Below are 18,417 nucleotides of genomic sequence, written 5' to 3'. Positions count from 1 at the left end.
GCCTTGGTTTTGCGGGGCAGATGTGATCTACTTGTTCTTTAACATGCTTTGTCCTTAACATCACATGTGAAGCATGTATTCTATACTTTTGATTTGACAGCAATTCTCAAATGACTGACAGATATTCCCAAGGAAGCACTGCTTTATTGAAAATGTGGCTTTATATTTAAGTTTTATATGTAAAACTTATGGATTAACAAGTATAAAAATGATTGGTAAAAACATTGAACTTAGATCATACGAAAGTTTATAAAGAATATAAGAAAGTACCATTTCCTAGAATTAAGAACAGGTCTGATGGTGGCGGTACAGACCTTTAATCCCAGCACTCAGAAGGTTGAGGCAGGTAGATCTCTGAGTTCAAGGCCAGCCTGCTCTACAAAGTGATTTTCAGAACAGCAAGGACAAAACAGAGAAATCCCGTCTTGGAAAATCATAAAAAAAAAAAAAAAGGAGCTGGCTTTCATAGATATGGTATTGCAATAGTTCATATATACATTCATTTTCTGGACTTGGACCTTATCTCCATAAACAGTATCCTTGGCATCCAGGTTTTCAGATCTGAATCAGGCTTAAGGGACTTTCTTTTTGACATCGGTGACCTTAAAGAAGAAGATGATGAGGTCAGATCAAGTGAAATTCAAATGGCTCCAAACACTCTCTACATTCATACTGACACGTCCCTATAGGTCATGTGCCATTTTTCACTGGTATATTTTTTTAAATGCCTCTCTGGCTTTGGAGTCAGCTTTCTTCCCTACTTGGGACTATGAAAGTAGTCATACCTACAGACTTGAGCACAGCTGGAAGGGCTGGGTATGACACAGAGCTCCAGAGGACAGGAAAGAGCTGCCCTCCCTTAGGTAGAGGTTTGAGTTGCAGAGTCTCATTAAACAGGCAGGTTGGGAGGAGGGAGAAAGGACTTTGCTGCTGCAGCTGCCATGGGAGAAGGTTTGAAACTTTGGCTGGTGGTGTGAGAACCATGGTGCTGTAAGAGCGTTTCTATGTGAACGAACATGTGATCCCCTCCATTTCTTCTGTTCACACGGTTATAGTGGCCTTTTTTAAAGTGTAAAATGAATCCCACACAATGTGTTAAGTATGACAAAGATTGTGGATTTTAGCACATTGTGGTCTGATTATCCCAGGGCATCCTTGGGAACTTATGATTTCTATACATCATGCTCTGCAACAGACAGTATTTGAATATTATACATGAAGACTCCAAGGTTCTTTGTGCTTTAGTTTTGCTTATTTTGAAAAATCAAAGAGTCATAATTTAAAACAAACATTAAGTAACCTGAGTCCTGTCAAATTATCTCTCTGCTTTGATAAATGAGATACTTTTTGTCATTAGCTAAACATGTAACAACTTTTGAGCTTTTTTCAATTTTTTTCTTTATTATAATTTAAAAATATTTACTTGAAAGATAATGGAAGGAACTTCATTATTAAATGTGAAAAAATTAATTTTTATTCCTGTTGGATTGTCTATGTAATGCCAACAGTTAAGTACAATACATATATATGTGTATTTATATAGACACACACACACACATATATACATGAATGATTCTTAATAATATTAAATCCCAGAGCACACACTTGCATGAAACTGTGTATTACAGACTTCAGCTGCCATTTATCTTCACTTGAGGACAATTCAAAACAAACAAGTCCAAGTTTTTGGCCTGGCTCACACTTTATACTGGTCAGTTTTCCATAGACCACCACTTCCATTTTTCCTGTACCATCTTCAATTCCATAGTAAATGCAGGAATTCCTCTCAGTTTTCTGAAAAGCAAGTTAGCATTCATCTTTTAGGAAATGTGGCACAGCTTGTCACCTCTATGAGGAATAAAGAATGTCAGCACAAACCTGTCTCTGCCAAGGCAAGGATGGCTCTTCGGTTTAGAATCACAGGCACAAGGGCCAGTGAGATGGCTCAGTGGAGAATGGGGCTTGCTGGCAAGCCTGATTACTTGGGCTCAATTAGCAGGACTCATAGTAGAAAGAGAGAACTCATTTTTGGAGATTCTCTCCTGACTTTCACACTACTTTAAAGGTTTTTGTGTGTCTTCCCATCCATCACAGACAAAATAAACAAGTGAAAAAAGATTTTCAGGAACAAGAGAGTTTAAGATGTTTTAGTGAACAAATCTTTTCTTTGAACTCCCTCTTGAAGTCCTGTGAGCCTAGTCATCACTGCAGCCCTTGGAAGCCACTTGTATGTTTTATCTACTTGAGAATATCTTCTGCTGTGTAATTTTAGGGGAAAATGAGTATATTTCTAAGTACTATGGTAACATATAAGAGTATCTGAGATTTCTTAAGGGACAAAATAATAAAAACAAAAATAAACAGCAAGAACCCTTTAGTTACCATTGCAGGTTTCTTAGGTATCTGCAGGAGGCCTGAGAAGAAAGGCTACTTGTGGCTCATTGTCAGTCTGAGAAACACTACTATAAGTCTTTTTTCATTTAATGTATTTTAATTTTTATTGAAAATAAATTTATTTTCATGAAACATAATCTAATCATAATTTTTCCTTCCCTACTCCTCCTAGATTATCTTTACTTCCCTACCTTTCCAACTCCACAGCTTCTTTCTCTCTCTTAAGAAAACAAACAGGTGAATAAAGAAGAAAATCAACAATAATGAAACAAAAACAACACACTAACAGAAATAATAAATAGTATGAGAAGCAAATACACGGACACACAAATAAAGACTAACATTCAGAGAGAGAAAGACTGATTCACTCACTCATCACACACACACACACACACACCTCCTTTTTATTTTATTTTATTTTTTTTATTAAAAATTTCCGCCTCCTCCCCGCCTCCCTTTTCCCTCCCCCTCCCACACTCCCCATGCCCCTCTCCCCTCCCCCTCCCTCTCTAGGTCAAAGAGCAGTCAGGGTGAACTGCCCTGTGGGAAGTCCAAGGACCTCCCCCCTCCATCCAGGTCTAGTAAGGTGAGCATCCAAACAGGCTAGGCTCCCACAAAGCCAGTACATGCAGTAGGATCAAAACCCAGTGCCATTGCCATTTCACCTCCTTTTTAAATCAATCACATTTTCTCAGTGCACACATCATTCACTCTACTCCTTCCTAAACCCTCATAGGTTGAATCTACAGTTTTTAGTTCTGGCATTTAAGTTTGTGCCCCACTTAATTTACTTATTAATTGTGTAACTGAATGCACCAGCACAGTCAAAAATAACATAGATAAATTAAAAACCCATGGCTGATTCATAAACAATGAATTATGAAATCATACACTTAATAAGCATACTAATGAACTGGTACATTAAAACTTAAAAAAAAACACCAGAGAGTCACAGATTTGTTGAATTTCCTCACTTTTGTTGTTCCTAGTTATACTGTGAAATTAAACTACACTGTTAAACTGTTCTTCCTTTCATTATTTAAAACGTTAATCACCCTATCAAACGATCTTGATACAATGTAAATAATACTATAATGAGAACACATTAAAGAAATAATCTTGTCTTGTTGGTCATGGCTTCAACCTGGGCCAAAATAGTCTCTTGCTTTTCATTTTCATCATCTCAGACTGTATGTAGGCTTTGAGTTTGACTCTTTTCACAACTGAGTTGCCAACAATATGGGCAAGGAAGCTATCAAAGATATAGAATATAAAAAGAAAGTGTGCTATAAACTGAACAGTGTCTAGGGATAAGATGGATATAATGGATTGTCATCGCCAGGAAAATGCCAAAGTTATTGATGAATCTAAAGATTTTTTTCATGGTTTTACCTTGTGGAGAAGAATGATAAGAGACTCCCCCAATCCCCAAACAAAGGAACCGTTCTCATAATTTTCTGATATGAAAAGCAGTTACTTCCTGTGTTAAATAAGTTGAGCAAATTCCAGTGACAAGTTAAAACTTAAAATTCCAGACTACAAAAAAATTTTTACAAGTATTGCAATGGCTTACCTCATATACCACAAACTCTCCATTCAAATATGTCCCCTTTGGCTTCAAGAAAATATCTTTAATTTTAGGAGTAGTATTGGCATTTTGCCTCAGTGTTTGAGAGATAACCATTATTCTGTTTGGGTCTACATCAGACACACAGGAAGCTTCGTGTATTTCCAGAAACCCTTTTGAGCCAAAATAATTTGATATGGCAATGATCTTATTTGGAATGAACTTTTCCTCTAGAACTGGGTCAAAAATCTTCACTCTGAAGAATTCATTCTCAGTCGCCACTGTGGCATGGAACATCCTTTTGTCATCAATCAAATCATAAGTAAATGGTTCTGTTACTTTCAAAACCATCACTTCTTTGGGACCTTGTTGGTAACCTTCTTCCTTAGCAGGTTCCTTGGGTATGTTTTTCTTCCTTGGTGTCTACATAAAACACACACAGGATAAACATGCGTAATTCAGACAGATCATAAGGCATAATTCCACTGAGTACAGTGGAGAACATCTAAACAATGATTGCCATACTATAATCTAAATAAAGGGAGAAATGGATATTTACCTGAATTATTACCTAGTGATTCCAGTTAATATGAATGTTACTTGGTAAATGAAGGGACTATACTTAGAGTTGTGGGGCTGAACTCAATGCCTCCAACGCTCTAGTCAAGTTTTTATTCTAGGAACATTTGGAAGTGATTACAAAACCTGGACTAAATATTAGAGCTTTCTTGTAATAGGGATAGGTAGGCAGTCTAGGAAGATACCCTGAAATATTTCTACTCAGAAGGGGTTCATGCTAGTACCTCTTCTTTTTCTATACATGCATGGAAGAAAATCCTGGGACCAGAAAATGTTCATGAGGTCATTTTACTTTGATCACCTGCCTTCTAAGTATCCTCCTCCATTTCTGAGCACCAGGAGAGCACTTTGAAATGGAGGCAACACAGTAGAACTGGAAGAGGAAGCATGAGGACATCACAGCCGACCTGGGTACCAGTGCAGGGAGGCAGCTATAGCTGAAGCACTCTCTGACCCTTGACTTGGAAACATGCAGACTTCACTCTGTGGGTGATGGGGCTTAACTGTTATTACCAACTGATGTGTTCTAACATCAGGAAGTGTTGTAATAAGAGCTGCGGGGCTGCGTCCCCGGCACCCGGCCGCCCGCATGGCTTATGCCCCAAAATAATTTTACGGAAACTGTATTTTTTTAATCACTGCCTGGCCCATTAGTTTTAGCCTCTTATTGGCTACCTCTTACATATTGTTTTAACCCATTTTTAATATTCTGTGTAGCACCATGAGCTGCTTTACCAGGAAAGATCTTAACCTGCGTCTGTCTGGAGTGGGAGAATCATGGAGACTCCTGACTCGGCTTCTTTCTCCCAGCATTCTGTTCTGTTTACTCCACCCACCTAAGGGTTGGCCTATCAAATGGGCCTAGGCAGTTTCTTTATTAATTAACCAATGAAAGCAACAGATTAATACAAGACCCACCTCCATCATTTCCCCTCTTTCTGTTTAAACAAAACAGAAAGGCTTTTACTTTAACATAGTAAGATTACATATAGCAAAACAGGAGCTATTAACTGCTCCGTGGGGGTCGCTGCTCTGCGACTGTATCGTGGCCTGGAGTGGGGGAAGGGAAAGCGAGCAGGGAGTGCGCTGTAAAAGCTAACAGGCTTTTACACTTCCTGAGCTCCGGTAACTTGCTCGCAAAGGCTGGGAAAGATGGAGTTTGCATCCCCCCTGTGCCGGGGCGGGGGCAAAATAGCCCGACGTTGGACGCCAAGGAAGTACATTTCCGATATAATTGCAGAAATGATTCACAAACTGAAAACAGCACCTTGAATAAAAAGTATAATGTGCAAAATTAAATACTCATGTGACTCAGCACACTCTTTAAGAGTAGGCATGATCAGGTGATCACTGAGTCAGACATTTTCTTAATGGAGTAGAATATACAAAGTTTTCTAAAATTGAATGTAGGGAAGGATCAGTAACTCTACATAATAAAAATAGTGATTATTTAAGTAAAAGGTTATGTGTCCATATAGATTAATGAAGAAGTCTTGCAAGAGTGTGCTAATCTTTGTCATTATACTATGAGAGCAGGAAGCCATTACCCTGCGTGGACTGCTGCTGGTAGTTGCTTGAGAACCCAGAGGATCATGGGGAGCACTGATTGCTGTTGCTGGAGATCCCCTTGGAGCCAGGAGACTTTTGGATGTTGTTGCTGAAGGCATCTGGGGAGCCAGGGCACACCTAGGTACTTCTACTTTAGGACAGGGAAGAGCCTGACCAGTACTGGATGCTACTCCTTGATGTTCTTGAGTGGTGCACACAGTTCTGGACATTGTCAGTGGAGGAGCATGAGCAGCCTGGAGTAAGCTGCATGCTGCTGCTGGATGTGTTTGTGTGGTTTGGGCTCTGCTTGTCAGTATTGGTATATGTGCCTGAGGATCTGAAAGAATGTTGAATGTTAATGGTGGAAGTACTTTGGAAGCCTGAAAACTACTAGAAGCTGTTGCTGGAGAAGGCAAAGAAGTCAGAAAATAAACAGGTACTGTTGCTAAGGGACCTGGGCATTCTTGGGCACTTTTACTGTAGCAGAGTTAAGAAGCTGAACGTTACTAGACATTGTTCTTTTAGGCATCTGACTGCTGTAAACATTCCTGGGCACTGCTCCTGGATAGCATGGGGAACATGAACACTGCTGGATGCTGTTACTGGAGGCCTCTTTATGACCTTGGCTTTGTTTTCCAATGTTGCTGAAGGCCCTGTAGTGGTTTGGACACTTGTGGATGCTACTACTTAGGACTGTGAGAAACTTGCAAGTTTTTGAATGATGCTGATGTAAGTAGGTGAAGTTTCTGGGTGCTGCTAGACACTGATACTGGAGACATCTGAGGAGCAGTGAGAGAGCTGGACACTGTTTCTGAAGGTAAGCGAGGAATGTTACCTGATGCTGTTGCAGAAGGTACATAAGGAGTCTGGACACCACTGGACAGTGTTAGAGAAAAATGAGAGTTCATATGGACGCTAGCGTCTGATACTGGAGATACTATACAATTCTGGCAGGGTGGTGCTGAAGAGCCCTGAGATGTTTTTAAAGCTAGACATGTTTCTGGAGATGTCTGGGGAGTCTAGAGAATGCTAGAAGCTGTTGTCAATTGTACCTGATGATTGTGGAGTTCACTGGCATCTGAGGAGTTGCTGGTTGCTGGCAATTCTAGAAGCTGCTGTTCTTCCTGAGAAATCTCTGTCTTCACAGTACTCTCATTTATGATACTCTTCCTTTTCTGTTTCTAAAGCAAAATAGAATTGAGATATTTTTAATACTGCTTAATGGTTTTTAGAAATAAGACCAAGTACATCCTTTCACTTTCTCTTTTGAAAAGAGAACTTTCACACCTGTCAGCTGTCTCCTGACCTGAGGGAAGTACATAAGAACATACTTCGTATTTCTAGCACCGAGATTCCATCCTTAGTGATCGATATTACAACTCCTCTTAAAAGTCAGGTATTGAAATTTCACTGGTCTGGGATGGAATACTAGCTCAAGTATCTCACAAAACTGTCCAAATATTACTTGGCCTTATTCAACTCTTAGTGTCATTTTATGGGAAAGGAAGCATGAGATAAAATTGGCCATTTCTATATTTTTCTTCATGTAGACTTTCCAGTTCATCATATACTCAATTTTTATTGTACACACGGAATCCCCCCACCACACATATAGTTATATTTTTTCAGGTGATCTTATTGAAATTGTGTGACAAATATCCTAAAAAATGGACCACAAAGATAGATTTTGGTGGATCGGATGTATCTCAGTTGGCATAGTACTGGACGCACATGCGTGAAGCCCATCCAGACCCATTTAAACCCTTGTTTAGGTCTTTGAAATAGTCATAACTTCAGTTAAATCAAACTTCTACATATGTGAGAAGTACTTATACTTCAGGCAATCGATCTAGTTAGGGTCTTCATTACACTTATATAATCTTTAAAGTACAAATTATAAAGATTTAAAAAGTTTGCTTTAAAAGTGAAGGTATGTTAGTATGCAAATCCTTTTGAATAATGGCCATTATTCAAATATTTGAATTATATTGCTGTCATCATTTACAAACACGGTTAATTAGACATTCCTAAGGTGTTTCCATGCAAATATCAGGACTCTGCCATTTAAATGTTGGTCACATGACATGTACAACACAATTGTATCATGCAATAAAATAAGGAGATTTGTATAAATTACAGTCAGGTTCTCAAAATTAGAAATGGCCATTTCTAATGCAACAATTGCTATGAAGCTGATGCCATTCTAGTTAAAATGACTACTGTAGTCTATTTTCCAGGCTTGTGTATATTTTGAATTACATTGCTGTCATCATTTACAAACATGGTTAATTAGACGTTCCTAAGGCGTTTCCATGCAAATATCAGGACTCTGCCATTTAAATGTTGGTCACATGATATGTACAACACAATTGTATCATGCAATAAAATAAGGAGATTTGTATAAATTACAGTCAGGTTCTCAAAATATATGCCTGCCGAATATATATATTTAAGTACATGGATAGTAGACTAGATGAGAAATTCTTTCTAGGTTATGGTTGTAATTTTATTAAGAAGGCATCAAAATGGGAACAAGAATCCATTCCCTTTGATGAGGAATTGTTGGCGAATATTATTTTAAGGTGTGTGACTTTTTTTATGCTGTATTTGATTAACTGTGAAGCTGTGATTCTTTTCCTGTCTAAAATACCTGATGGTCCTTATAGAACTAAACAACCAATAGTGAGGCAGGAGCAAGGATAGACAGGGCTGGCAGGCAGAGATATAAACAGAAGGAGAATCTAGGAAGAGGAGGAGAACAGAGAACAAGGGGAGGGGGACATCAGGGGCCAGTCACCCAGCCAGCCACAGAGTAAGAGTGAAAGCAAGAATTACATGAGAGAAGGATAAAAGCCCAGAGGCAAAAAGTAGATAGGATGAGGTAAGAAAAGCTGGCAAGAAACCAAACTAGGGCCTGGCATTCATAACTAAAAATAAGCTTCTGTGTGTGCTTTATTTGGAAGCTGGATTGTGGGTTCCTCAAAAAGTCAAAAGAGTAAACCATCATAGAACAGAATTTAGTGTATGCTTTGGCGGGGTGGGAGCGGTCTGAAGCTGACTCTCAGCAAAAGTGATCATTACAGCTATATAGTGTTTGGTTAGGGAATGAACAGCGATAAAAGACTTCCAAGAATAGAAACAGCATGTATCAAAACACCTGCTGAAAGGAACATATAATGGTGAAAATAACTTTTGTGGTTGGGTCACCAGCAAAGGGAAAAGGGCTGAGAAGAAGGCAATGAAGATTAACACATTCCTACGTTTATCCCTGACTGTCTCCTCTATACTTCCTTCTGAACCCTAAACAGAAAGTTGGTCGACAACATTAGAAATCATTTCATAAATACTTAACCTTTTCAGTACCATGGAAGCTGTGATACATGATTTGATAACTAATAAGTTATTTAATAATATGAGGAAAATCCCTGAAGTAGGGGATCAGTCAGATGTTTTTCCAAGGCTGTGGTGAACCCAATGATATGCTCTGGGAAAGTGCAAGCACTGAGAATATAAAAGTGGTACCTTGTTGGAGGAACTGTTAGGTGGTATTGGTGGAGGCTTATGAGGAGTCTGGAGACAATGTTCATCTTTTTGTATGTTGCTTTCTGGAGCTTCTGGAAGCTGAGACTCCTCTTGTGTAAGCTTCCTTTCCTTGCCACCTTCAGTTTCTGTGGGTGTTTTACTCTTTTTCTGAAAGAACAATGTTGGTCTTTCTTTATTGATTTTCCTGTGTGTTGGAAATTGAACCCCAGAATTTGTACATGCTAAGATGTGCTTTTCTATACAGTTTTATCCCCAGCCCTTAGGAATGTCTTTAGTATTAAATAAAGCATATTTTTAAGACCATAAGAAAATTTGTTTTATTACTGGATTCTAATTATACATTTTTTGTCATTGTGTATACTTCAGTCTTAACAGATAGATTGTATAGTATGGTGGTTTGAATAAGAACTACCCCTTAGACTCATAGATTTTAATGCTTGGTCATAAAAGAGTGTCAATATTAAGACATGTGACCTTTTTTGGAGTAGGTGTGTTTTGTTGGAGGAAGTGTGTCACTGAGGGGTGGGACTTGATGGTTTAGATGGTCAAGCCAGGCCCAGACTCACTCTCTGTTATTGTTGCCTGTGAAGATGTAGAACTCTCAGTTACCACTCTAGCACAATGCCTGCCTGCATGCTGCCATGCTTCCAATTATTATATTAATAATATAATATAATAATAATAACACTCTAGATGTAAGCAAGCCCCAATTGAATGTGTTCTTTTATAAGAGCTGCTGTAGTCATTTTGTGAGAAGGGACATCTCTTCAGAGTAATGAAAACCCTAGCTAAGACATATTGGATTATCTCATAGAGGAGTAGATAAATTACATTTACTTCACCATATTCATCCCTGTGGAGGGAGAAGAATATTAGATATAAAATTATAAAGTCCAAATTATGTTTAATCTTTTTAAAAACTTCATCCCAAAGCAATTGCTATTTCAGTAAATGGTCTTTAAAGAGCCATGTAGTGTTTTGTTTTTTTTTTTGTTTTTTTTTTTGCTTGATATTGGGGGGTTATACTGCACAACAAGGAACACTAGATAAAGTTAGCACAAAATGAGGGACGGGCCACTATGAACTTGTTGACTTGGAGTTCTGTTTTTACAGAGCCTTGGACTAGATAGAGTACTACATCTCTCGTAAGATATAAGAAGGGAAGAACCTGAAAAAAAAAACTTTTTGGTGGGAGATTAGCTACCTCACCTTTGAAGAGTGCTTGTTCTTGTTTGGTTCATTATCAGTGGAAAGAGGTTGGGAACTACTGGGTTCCTCTTGCTTCCTTTGTTTCAAAGCAGTTTTTACTTTTTCTTCATTTGGCTTTTTAACTACAGGGATGAAGAAAACACAATAAATCCAGGGAAATTATTAAGATGGCTGAAGCTCATTCAGAATTATTTGTCTTAGTTTTTTAAAACTGAAATGAATAATTTATTCCATTTCATTAATGATTTTACAGAAAGACAATTTCATGCTTTTTTTAAGAAAACCTCTATGGTGCATGTTTACCAATAAAGATTCAGAAGCTAGATGTTGGGATGAAAGCCTGTTAGCTCACAGAGGCAGAGAAAGCACCCAGCTGACCTTCCTATTCCACTGATGTACCATAAACTCCTTTTCATTCATTGTCTCAAACCAAAACCTTTCAACCTGAATGTCCCTCACGTCGGCTTCCTGTGCTTCTTTCTTTCCATTTCTATCAATTTTCCTGACTTCCTCCCACTCTCTATGATTGTTTTCCTAGTAACCCTATGTTCACTTCCTGTCAACTGGTTGCTGCTCTATCTCTTGGCATGTGGTTGAATTTGTTTTAACCTGTTTACAGTATTCAATCAGAAAACTCTTGGACTAAAGGTGTGTGCTAGGGCTGAGCCATACCAAACCTAGAAAAAGTTTTCTTTTCAGTAAATAATGCAATCTCAGGGTGGAAAGTGCAATCAAATATTATGCAACAATTTCAAGAACTATTTATTCTTTTCTTGTGTCTTTGTGTTTATTTTCTTCTGTTGCAGAGGCTCTATCTGGCCAGAAAGTCACCAATGATAACAAGTCAGATACAGGCACTACCTCAGGGGATTCTTTACTCATCTCAGGCATAGTGGACTCAGCTTCTCCATCCTGGGAACTTCTGTTTATATCAGTACAATCCTGTGCCAACAATCTTATCCCACAGACTGGTTTTATAAACCTGATGCTTTTATGATATTAGCATTAGGTTACTTCTAAGGAGGATAATTCCAAATCACAGAAAACGCAAAAGAATTATGATTTGATATTTGATGTAAATACATAGTAACATTGTATTTTTACTTTTATATTGGGGATATATCTTTCTATGCAACTCAGGGTATTCTGAATCTGGATGTCTCCTTGACTGAGATTCCTTGTGCTAAATTCTCAGGTCAGAGTTGTGTACCAGTATATTGAATATTGTTTAAAGTATTAAATTTATGCTATTTAAATGCTTTAAATGCTTTTTAAAAAATTTTACTTTATCATTTTCTAGTTTTTCCAATGTATTGACTGTTGGGCCTCATGAGGCCTGGGTGTGAGAACCAGTGTAATTTCCTGAGCCTAACTTGAGTTGGCATGAGGCCTAGTATAACTTCCTGAGCCTAGCTAGAGTTTGAAGACTTGTATCTGTCTACCCGACCTAGACCTGCATCTTCCTAGCTACCACAAATGTGGTAGAATATTTTTGGGCCTCGTTTCTTACTCCACCTTAGCTCATCCCAGGCTTCTCCACCCCTATCACAACCCTATATAAGTCCCTGCTTGAAAACAATAAACGAGTTTCTGCTTCCACAGACTCCCTACTCAGTGGGTATGTTCTCCCCCCCTCCCCCCCCCGCCCCACTTCCATGCCCAGGGGGGAGGATGGCTGAGTCCTGACACTCATCATCCCTGGTCAGCTCCAGAGAGAGTCCAGTGGGTCTGGCTCTGCCCTGCTTTTTCTGCCAGAGAACTCGGCAGTTGGGTAATGTAATCTATCACAACAACTACATTTTATATTATTTACCTCCAAAGCAAAAGATGTCTACCAGAAATATATCAAGTTTGTATCTAAGAAGGATTCCTTGAAATCCTCAACTAACTGACATCTGAAACACTTCAACCCCTATAATTTCTACGGCACATAATGGTAAAGGGACATATCAGCTCTGATCACTGCAGGGAGCTAGATATTTGGAAAGGGTCGGGAAGGGATGGGGGGGCCTCCCCTTGTTACCTTTTGCCCTCTCTTTTTTAAGATTTTCAACAAGACCTCTAAGACCATCAATTTCTTGACAAATTTCTATCAGTTTATTGAGTCCAGCATCTTCTGGGAATGTCTCCTCCATCTTGTCAGCAATCTGAATTTTGTCATAATTCTTTTGCATATTATCAGACAGGTGTAGTTCTTTTTTTAGTAAGGACTTAATTGTCCTAAAGTGGTAGTCTTCCATACGCTCTAATCCTTTTAGAAGAACAATTTTCTTGTACTCACTCATTATCTCTAAAATTATGAACAATCCTAAAAGATAAAAATGGACATATGATTACTCACATATACAGACAATTCCAAAACCAGGATTTTCCTGTATTAGTGAATGACCCCAATTGATAATGTCTATAATTTTGCACGTGAGAGACAGAGTTACATGCAACCGTGTCACTGTCCAAAATGGATGTAGAACTCCTGTATTAATAAACAGGTCTGGGAAATTCTTCCCTAGTAGCCATGTTAGGTGACTTAGGCCAGTAGCAGTTGTGGGGGAAGACAAGTGTTGGAATCAGTCATTGCTGCAGTTTCTAGAGTCTGGGCTATGAGTGTTAAAATCCTGAGTCCTTTTTCTATTCTTATTTAGTGCTTCATTCCTGAATATCAGCCTGTGCGTGTCTGATTTTTCCCAATCTAAAGTGACCTATATGCAAACGGACTGCATCCGACTCATCCTGGATAAACAATGCCTGAAGTAACATGGCCCATGTGAGCCACTGACCCTTGTCCACTAAGGCTTTAGCCAAAACACTCCTTGGGAGCATCCTTTCTCTCCTGAGCTTAGATTTTGTGCTCTATGGGTCCTTTGTGTTCATATTACTGTCAATCTCCCAAACATTTATGTGTTTTTAAGAGCAACACCCTAGAATTTATTGGATGTATTTTTATCAGTGGTTTCTTGATTTATCCTTACAGACTTGACTTAGTGATACGTACTTGTTCATAGACACAGTTTTCTAACGACAAGTCATACTTAAATCTTTCCAGGGCCTTTAATAGTTTCATAATTTATTAAAAAGTTCCTGTCTCCTAAAATATGTAGGAAGTACTTGAATAATCTGCACTCTTCTATTTATGTTTCTTTTCATTACTGAGACCATATGTTTCAAAATATACAAAACATGTTCCTATTGTCAAGGTTTATGATGTGTCAAATTTTTTCTTCATTGTTTGGAAAGGTATTCTCACATTTTTTTCTATATAATTTTCATAAACTTTGAAAACTTAAGAGTGAAATGGAGTGGTTGATGGGAGGCTAGGTTAGAAGAAGGACTAGACAAAGGAGTAAGTAACCATTATTATATTTCTAAAAACTGAGATGGAAATGTATCACTGTAGAAACTTTCTAATACATATTTATATTGATATAAATAAATAAATAAGTATTCTATCTATCAAGAATTTATATGAATTTACTCTATAATGGGGCAACAATGTTTCTACAGGTTAACAAAATACCCAGTGCTAGGAATGGATTTGTTCTCTTGAAATTACTGGCCAGTCATTTCTCATAGACGCCCAATATATAGACTATGAACAATGCTCTTGAATACATGTCAAAACTTTGTGGTAAGAATCTATTACAGAAGACACCACATTATTGAATCACAAAACATGGAGAAATCAAGTTGGTACTCACCTGGAAGCCTTTATTCCTACTGGCTAGATTTTCTAATTCTGGAAGGTACTATTCACAATACTGGAGGAAGAAAATAAAAAAAAAATACTCAGCTGTGAATCCTTGGGGGAACGATAGCAACCAGTCTAGAAATACATGCTCACTGGTGCAATAGTGACATAAATGTGGCATTAATCATCCATTTGGTGATTTGATCTAAGGCATGTATGAGTGGAAACCTCTACCATTACTAAGATAAAAACCCTGTGACTAGACGACTCAGAGTCAATAGTTGAGAATCTACTAATTTTACGGTCCTAAATAGAAGTATAATTAACTTTACTATTATATCCACAGGTCTTTCAACACTCATCAGATAAAATTGTTAAGAAAAAAATAACAAAAATTAGAAAATTAGAAGCAACTAAAAATTTGCTTTCTGGAAATTCCCCAACAGGCTGAGTGTCCTCTTTTATAGCTCATCAACAGTTTAGGTAGTTCCTTGAGAACCTTCAGAGAAAGCAAAGAGTCCAATAATTCAATTTATATTATTTTAGTTTAGGAATCATGCTTGTATGGACCTTTCTATAATTGGATTTTAATTTCTAGGCCTGTTAATTGTTTTTTTTTTTTTTTTGAGAAAAATTGAACATCATCCATGCTCAATGAAACCCAAGAATAAACAGAATGTTCACACAAGGACACAAGAGAGGGAAAATGAAGAGTATGAAGAAAAAGACATACTCTGTAAGCTCTAAGACATTAAAAAACAGATCATCTACATATCCGAGGAGGAGATGAAAACAGGTTCTCAACAGTAAAGCCCCCTTCTTCAGAGCAGCATTCTAATTTTCACACAATACTGATCTCCAGACCCCAGAGAATTTTACAATAGAAAGATTTTGTTTGGGTTGGTACTTGTGAAAACACAACTGTTTCCAACACAACTTGATATGTGATGACAGAGACAATGTATAATTTTTGTGAGTTCCACTTATTTGAGAACATAAAATTTGTTTTGTTATTGAAGTCATATTGCTTTTGGATTTAGAAAATTATCCCAACTTAAATAGAATTTCCAGAATTACACAATTTAGTACATGTGTGTCAATGCCAATCTATGCCAACCAGCTTCTGGATATCAATGTGTTAAGCCTCACTGTTTAAAAGCTAAACACTTTAAATGTCCAGTCTCTCTCTCTTTTTTTTTAATATCTTTCATGGTTTATTTAACTTTATTTTATGTGCATTGGTGTGAAGGTGTCAGATCCCCTGCAACTGGATCTTCAGACAGTTGTGAGCTGCCATGTGGGTGCTGGGAATTGAACCCCGGTCCTCTGGAAGAACAGCCAGTCCTCTTAACCACGAAGCCATCTCTCCAGCCCTGTTCAGTCTCTTTAAAGCACCAAAATTTTCTTCCAAATTTCAAAGCCTCTCTAAATTATCCAATCTCTCTCCAAAACACCCAGTCTCTCTCTAAAACACCAGAGTCTTTCTAAAATGCCCAATATCTCTCTAAAATACCAAAAGTCTCTCAAAAAATACACAGTCTCCCTAAAATTCCAAAGTCTTTAAAATTTTAAAATATCTCAACTGTGAACTCTTACAAAATAAAAATCAAGTTGCCTACCTTCTATTCCAAAAGGGGATAACCAGGTCATAATTACATTGAAATCAAAGCAGAACCAAAATTCAACAGTGTAAAAGAATCTCTCGTTTCCAAAGGGCCTTGGCAGTTCTATTTCTCCTGCTTTTCCATCCAAGCACACACAGTGTTTCTCCTATGCTTAGGACACCTCTGTCTCTACACCTGCTGCTATTCTGGTGGTCATCCCACAGTACTGACAGCTCAAAATGCTGGGGTCCCCATTGCACCTGGGTTCTATCTTCATCAATGACCTTTCGTGACCTTTCACAGTGGCAAGCCTCAGCTATTGCCTACGGTCCCTTCATGCCTCCAAAACCAGTACCACCTGGATGAGTCTTTCATATTACAAAGTTGGGTTGTCAGCATGAGGTACAGAATTGTCTTGTTCTGGACCACAACTTAAAATTCTGTGTACTGAGGGTGAGAAGACACTTCCCAGAGTACTCCTCAATAATGCTGATCTCTTCTTAATCACAGCCAGTTCTTCAGTCCCAGCTGATCACAATCACAGAGTTGTAATTCAAAACAGTTAGATGCTTCAGTAGATTCTTTAGGGTACTCTCAACCTTCTCTTTGAAATTTCCAAGCCAGGCCTCCATCATCTGCACATCCCTCCAGATTTTCTTGTAAGTTTCCACAATAATTCAATAATCTCTAAATATTCAGTAGCTGTTATATCCCAAAGGTATGAAGTTCTTTCAAATCCTTTCTAAAACAGTCAATTGTGTCTTAATAATATCCCACTAATGCAGTACCAATTTCTCTCTTAGTTACAAGTTCTATAGCTGTGATTAAACACCATGACCAAAACCAAGTTGGGAAGAAAAAGGGCTCATATCATCTTATATTTCCACATAACAGTACTTTTTTGTTGTTGTTGTTGTTTTGATGATTCTTTACTAGCAACTTCAATATCCAATACATCAATGGGGTTTACAATCTTAATAGGCATGGGGGATTGATGATGGGCAACACACAGTAATTCAATATCACAATTATTAATCCTACTAAACCTAATACATAAAACCAATTCATAACTTTAATCTAACTTATCACTTATTCATAAAGTACTTCTTAACCTTAATACAACTTATCCATTACTTATCTATAACCTTAATACAACTTATCCATTACTTATCTATAAAACACTCCTTAACCTTAACTTATCCATTAATTATCTATAAAATGCTTCTTAACCTTAACTTATCCATTAATATTTCCTAATCTTATCAATTATCCATAAAATATCTCTATTTATTTAGTTAGTTATTAAAGATTTCTGCCTCCTCCCCGCCACCGCCTCCCACTTCCCATCCCCCTCTCCCAATCAAGTCCCCCTCCCTCGTCAGCCCAAAGATCAATCAGTGTTCCCTGCCCTATGTAAAGACCAAGGACCACCCACCTCCATCCAGGTCTAGTAAGATGAGCATCCAAACTGCCTATGGAAAGAAATCAAAGCAGGAACTCAAGGCTGAAACCTGGAGGCAGGAAGTGAAGCAGAAGCCATGAGGAACACTGATTACTTGCTTGATCCTCATGGCTTGCTCTGCACTCAGGACCACCTACACAGGAGTGGCACTGCCCCTAAAGGGTTACACACTCTCACCAATCATTAATCAAGGATAAGCCCTACAGACTTTCCTACAGGCAATTTTGAAAGAAGCATTCTCTCGACTCAGGTATCTTATCTCAGAAAATTTTATCTTGTGGCAAGTGGACAAAAAATAAACAGAACATACCCTTAGAAAAAGACAATACTTTAAATGATTGATTTGTTTACCAAAAACAGTATATGGTATTTCTTATAATTTTGTGTTTCTTTATAGAATCATAATAAGTAGCAGCATAGAATATGTTTTGTTACAAATGTAAACAGAATAACATATATCCTCTTCATGTGTATGTGACTGAGGATTCTCATCTGCGAATTTGAGAAAACCCAGAATATTTTGATAACCACAGCACTAGATTTTCAATTACTAAATTAACAAGTTGTAAACATCTACAAAATTTTAGAATGTTTGAGAAAAATAAATGATACATCAAGAGACATAACCTTACATACATACATGTCTGAAATCAACTTCTAAAATACTATGTTCAAGTACACATTAAAAACTCTAAGGTAATGACTCTTCTGTTTCTATATTGTGAAATACATTTAGGAGTATAGGTATTAGGTCTTCTTGGAAGTTCTGGTAGAATTCCGCCTTGAAACCATCTGGTCCTGGACTTTTTTTGGAAGGGAGGTTTTT

The 18,417-nt window shown here is 37.8% G+C and overlaps 1 protein-coding gene across 3 annotated transcripts in view; it reads right to left on the bottom strand.

Moving 5' to 3' along the window:
* Nucleotides 1-443: 443 nt before the first annotated feature.
* The window catches only part of LOC130874719 (interferon-activable protein 203-like), a 28,294-nt gene continuing 10,320 nt past the window's right edge, over nucleotides 444-18,417 (bottom strand). For 2 of the 3 annotated variants that reach the window (XM_057770163.1, XM_057770161.1), the window contains 7 exons: nucleotides 14,536-14,595; nucleotides 12,864-13,148; nucleotides 10,841-10,962; nucleotides 9,611-9,778; nucleotides 7,141-7,269; nucleotides 3,968-4,384; nucleotides 1,485-1,794 (listed from right to left, as the gene is read on the bottom strand). In XM_057770163.1, coding sequence (XP_057626146.1) covers nucleotides 1,492-1,794; nucleotides 3,968-4,384; nucleotides 7,141-7,269; nucleotides 9,611-9,778; nucleotides 10,841-10,962; nucleotides 12,864-13,125 — 1,401 coding nt within the window. In that variant the 5' untranslated portion in view covers nucleotides 13,126-13,148; nucleotides 14,536-14,595 and the 3' untranslated portion in view covers nucleotides 1,485-1,491. Of the gene's footprint in view, nucleotides 603-1,484; nucleotides 1,795-3,967; nucleotides 4,385-7,140; nucleotides 7,270-9,610; nucleotides 9,779-10,840; nucleotides 10,963-12,863; nucleotides 13,149-14,535; nucleotides 14,596-18,417 lie in introns of those variants that run through there. The other variant, XM_057770164.1, reaches the window with a different exon arrangement.

The sequence above is a fragment of the Chionomys nivalis genome, chromosome 5 (genome assembly GCF_950005125.1).
Source record: "Chionomys nivalis chromosome 5, mChiNiv1.1, whole genome shotgun sequence".
Taxonomy (NCBI): domain Eukaryota; kingdom Metazoa; phylum Chordata; class Mammalia; order Rodentia; family Cricetidae; genus Chionomys; species Chionomys nivalis.
Note: the sequence above shows the minus strand (reverse complement) of the source record. Positions and strands in the feature narration are given on the sequence as shown.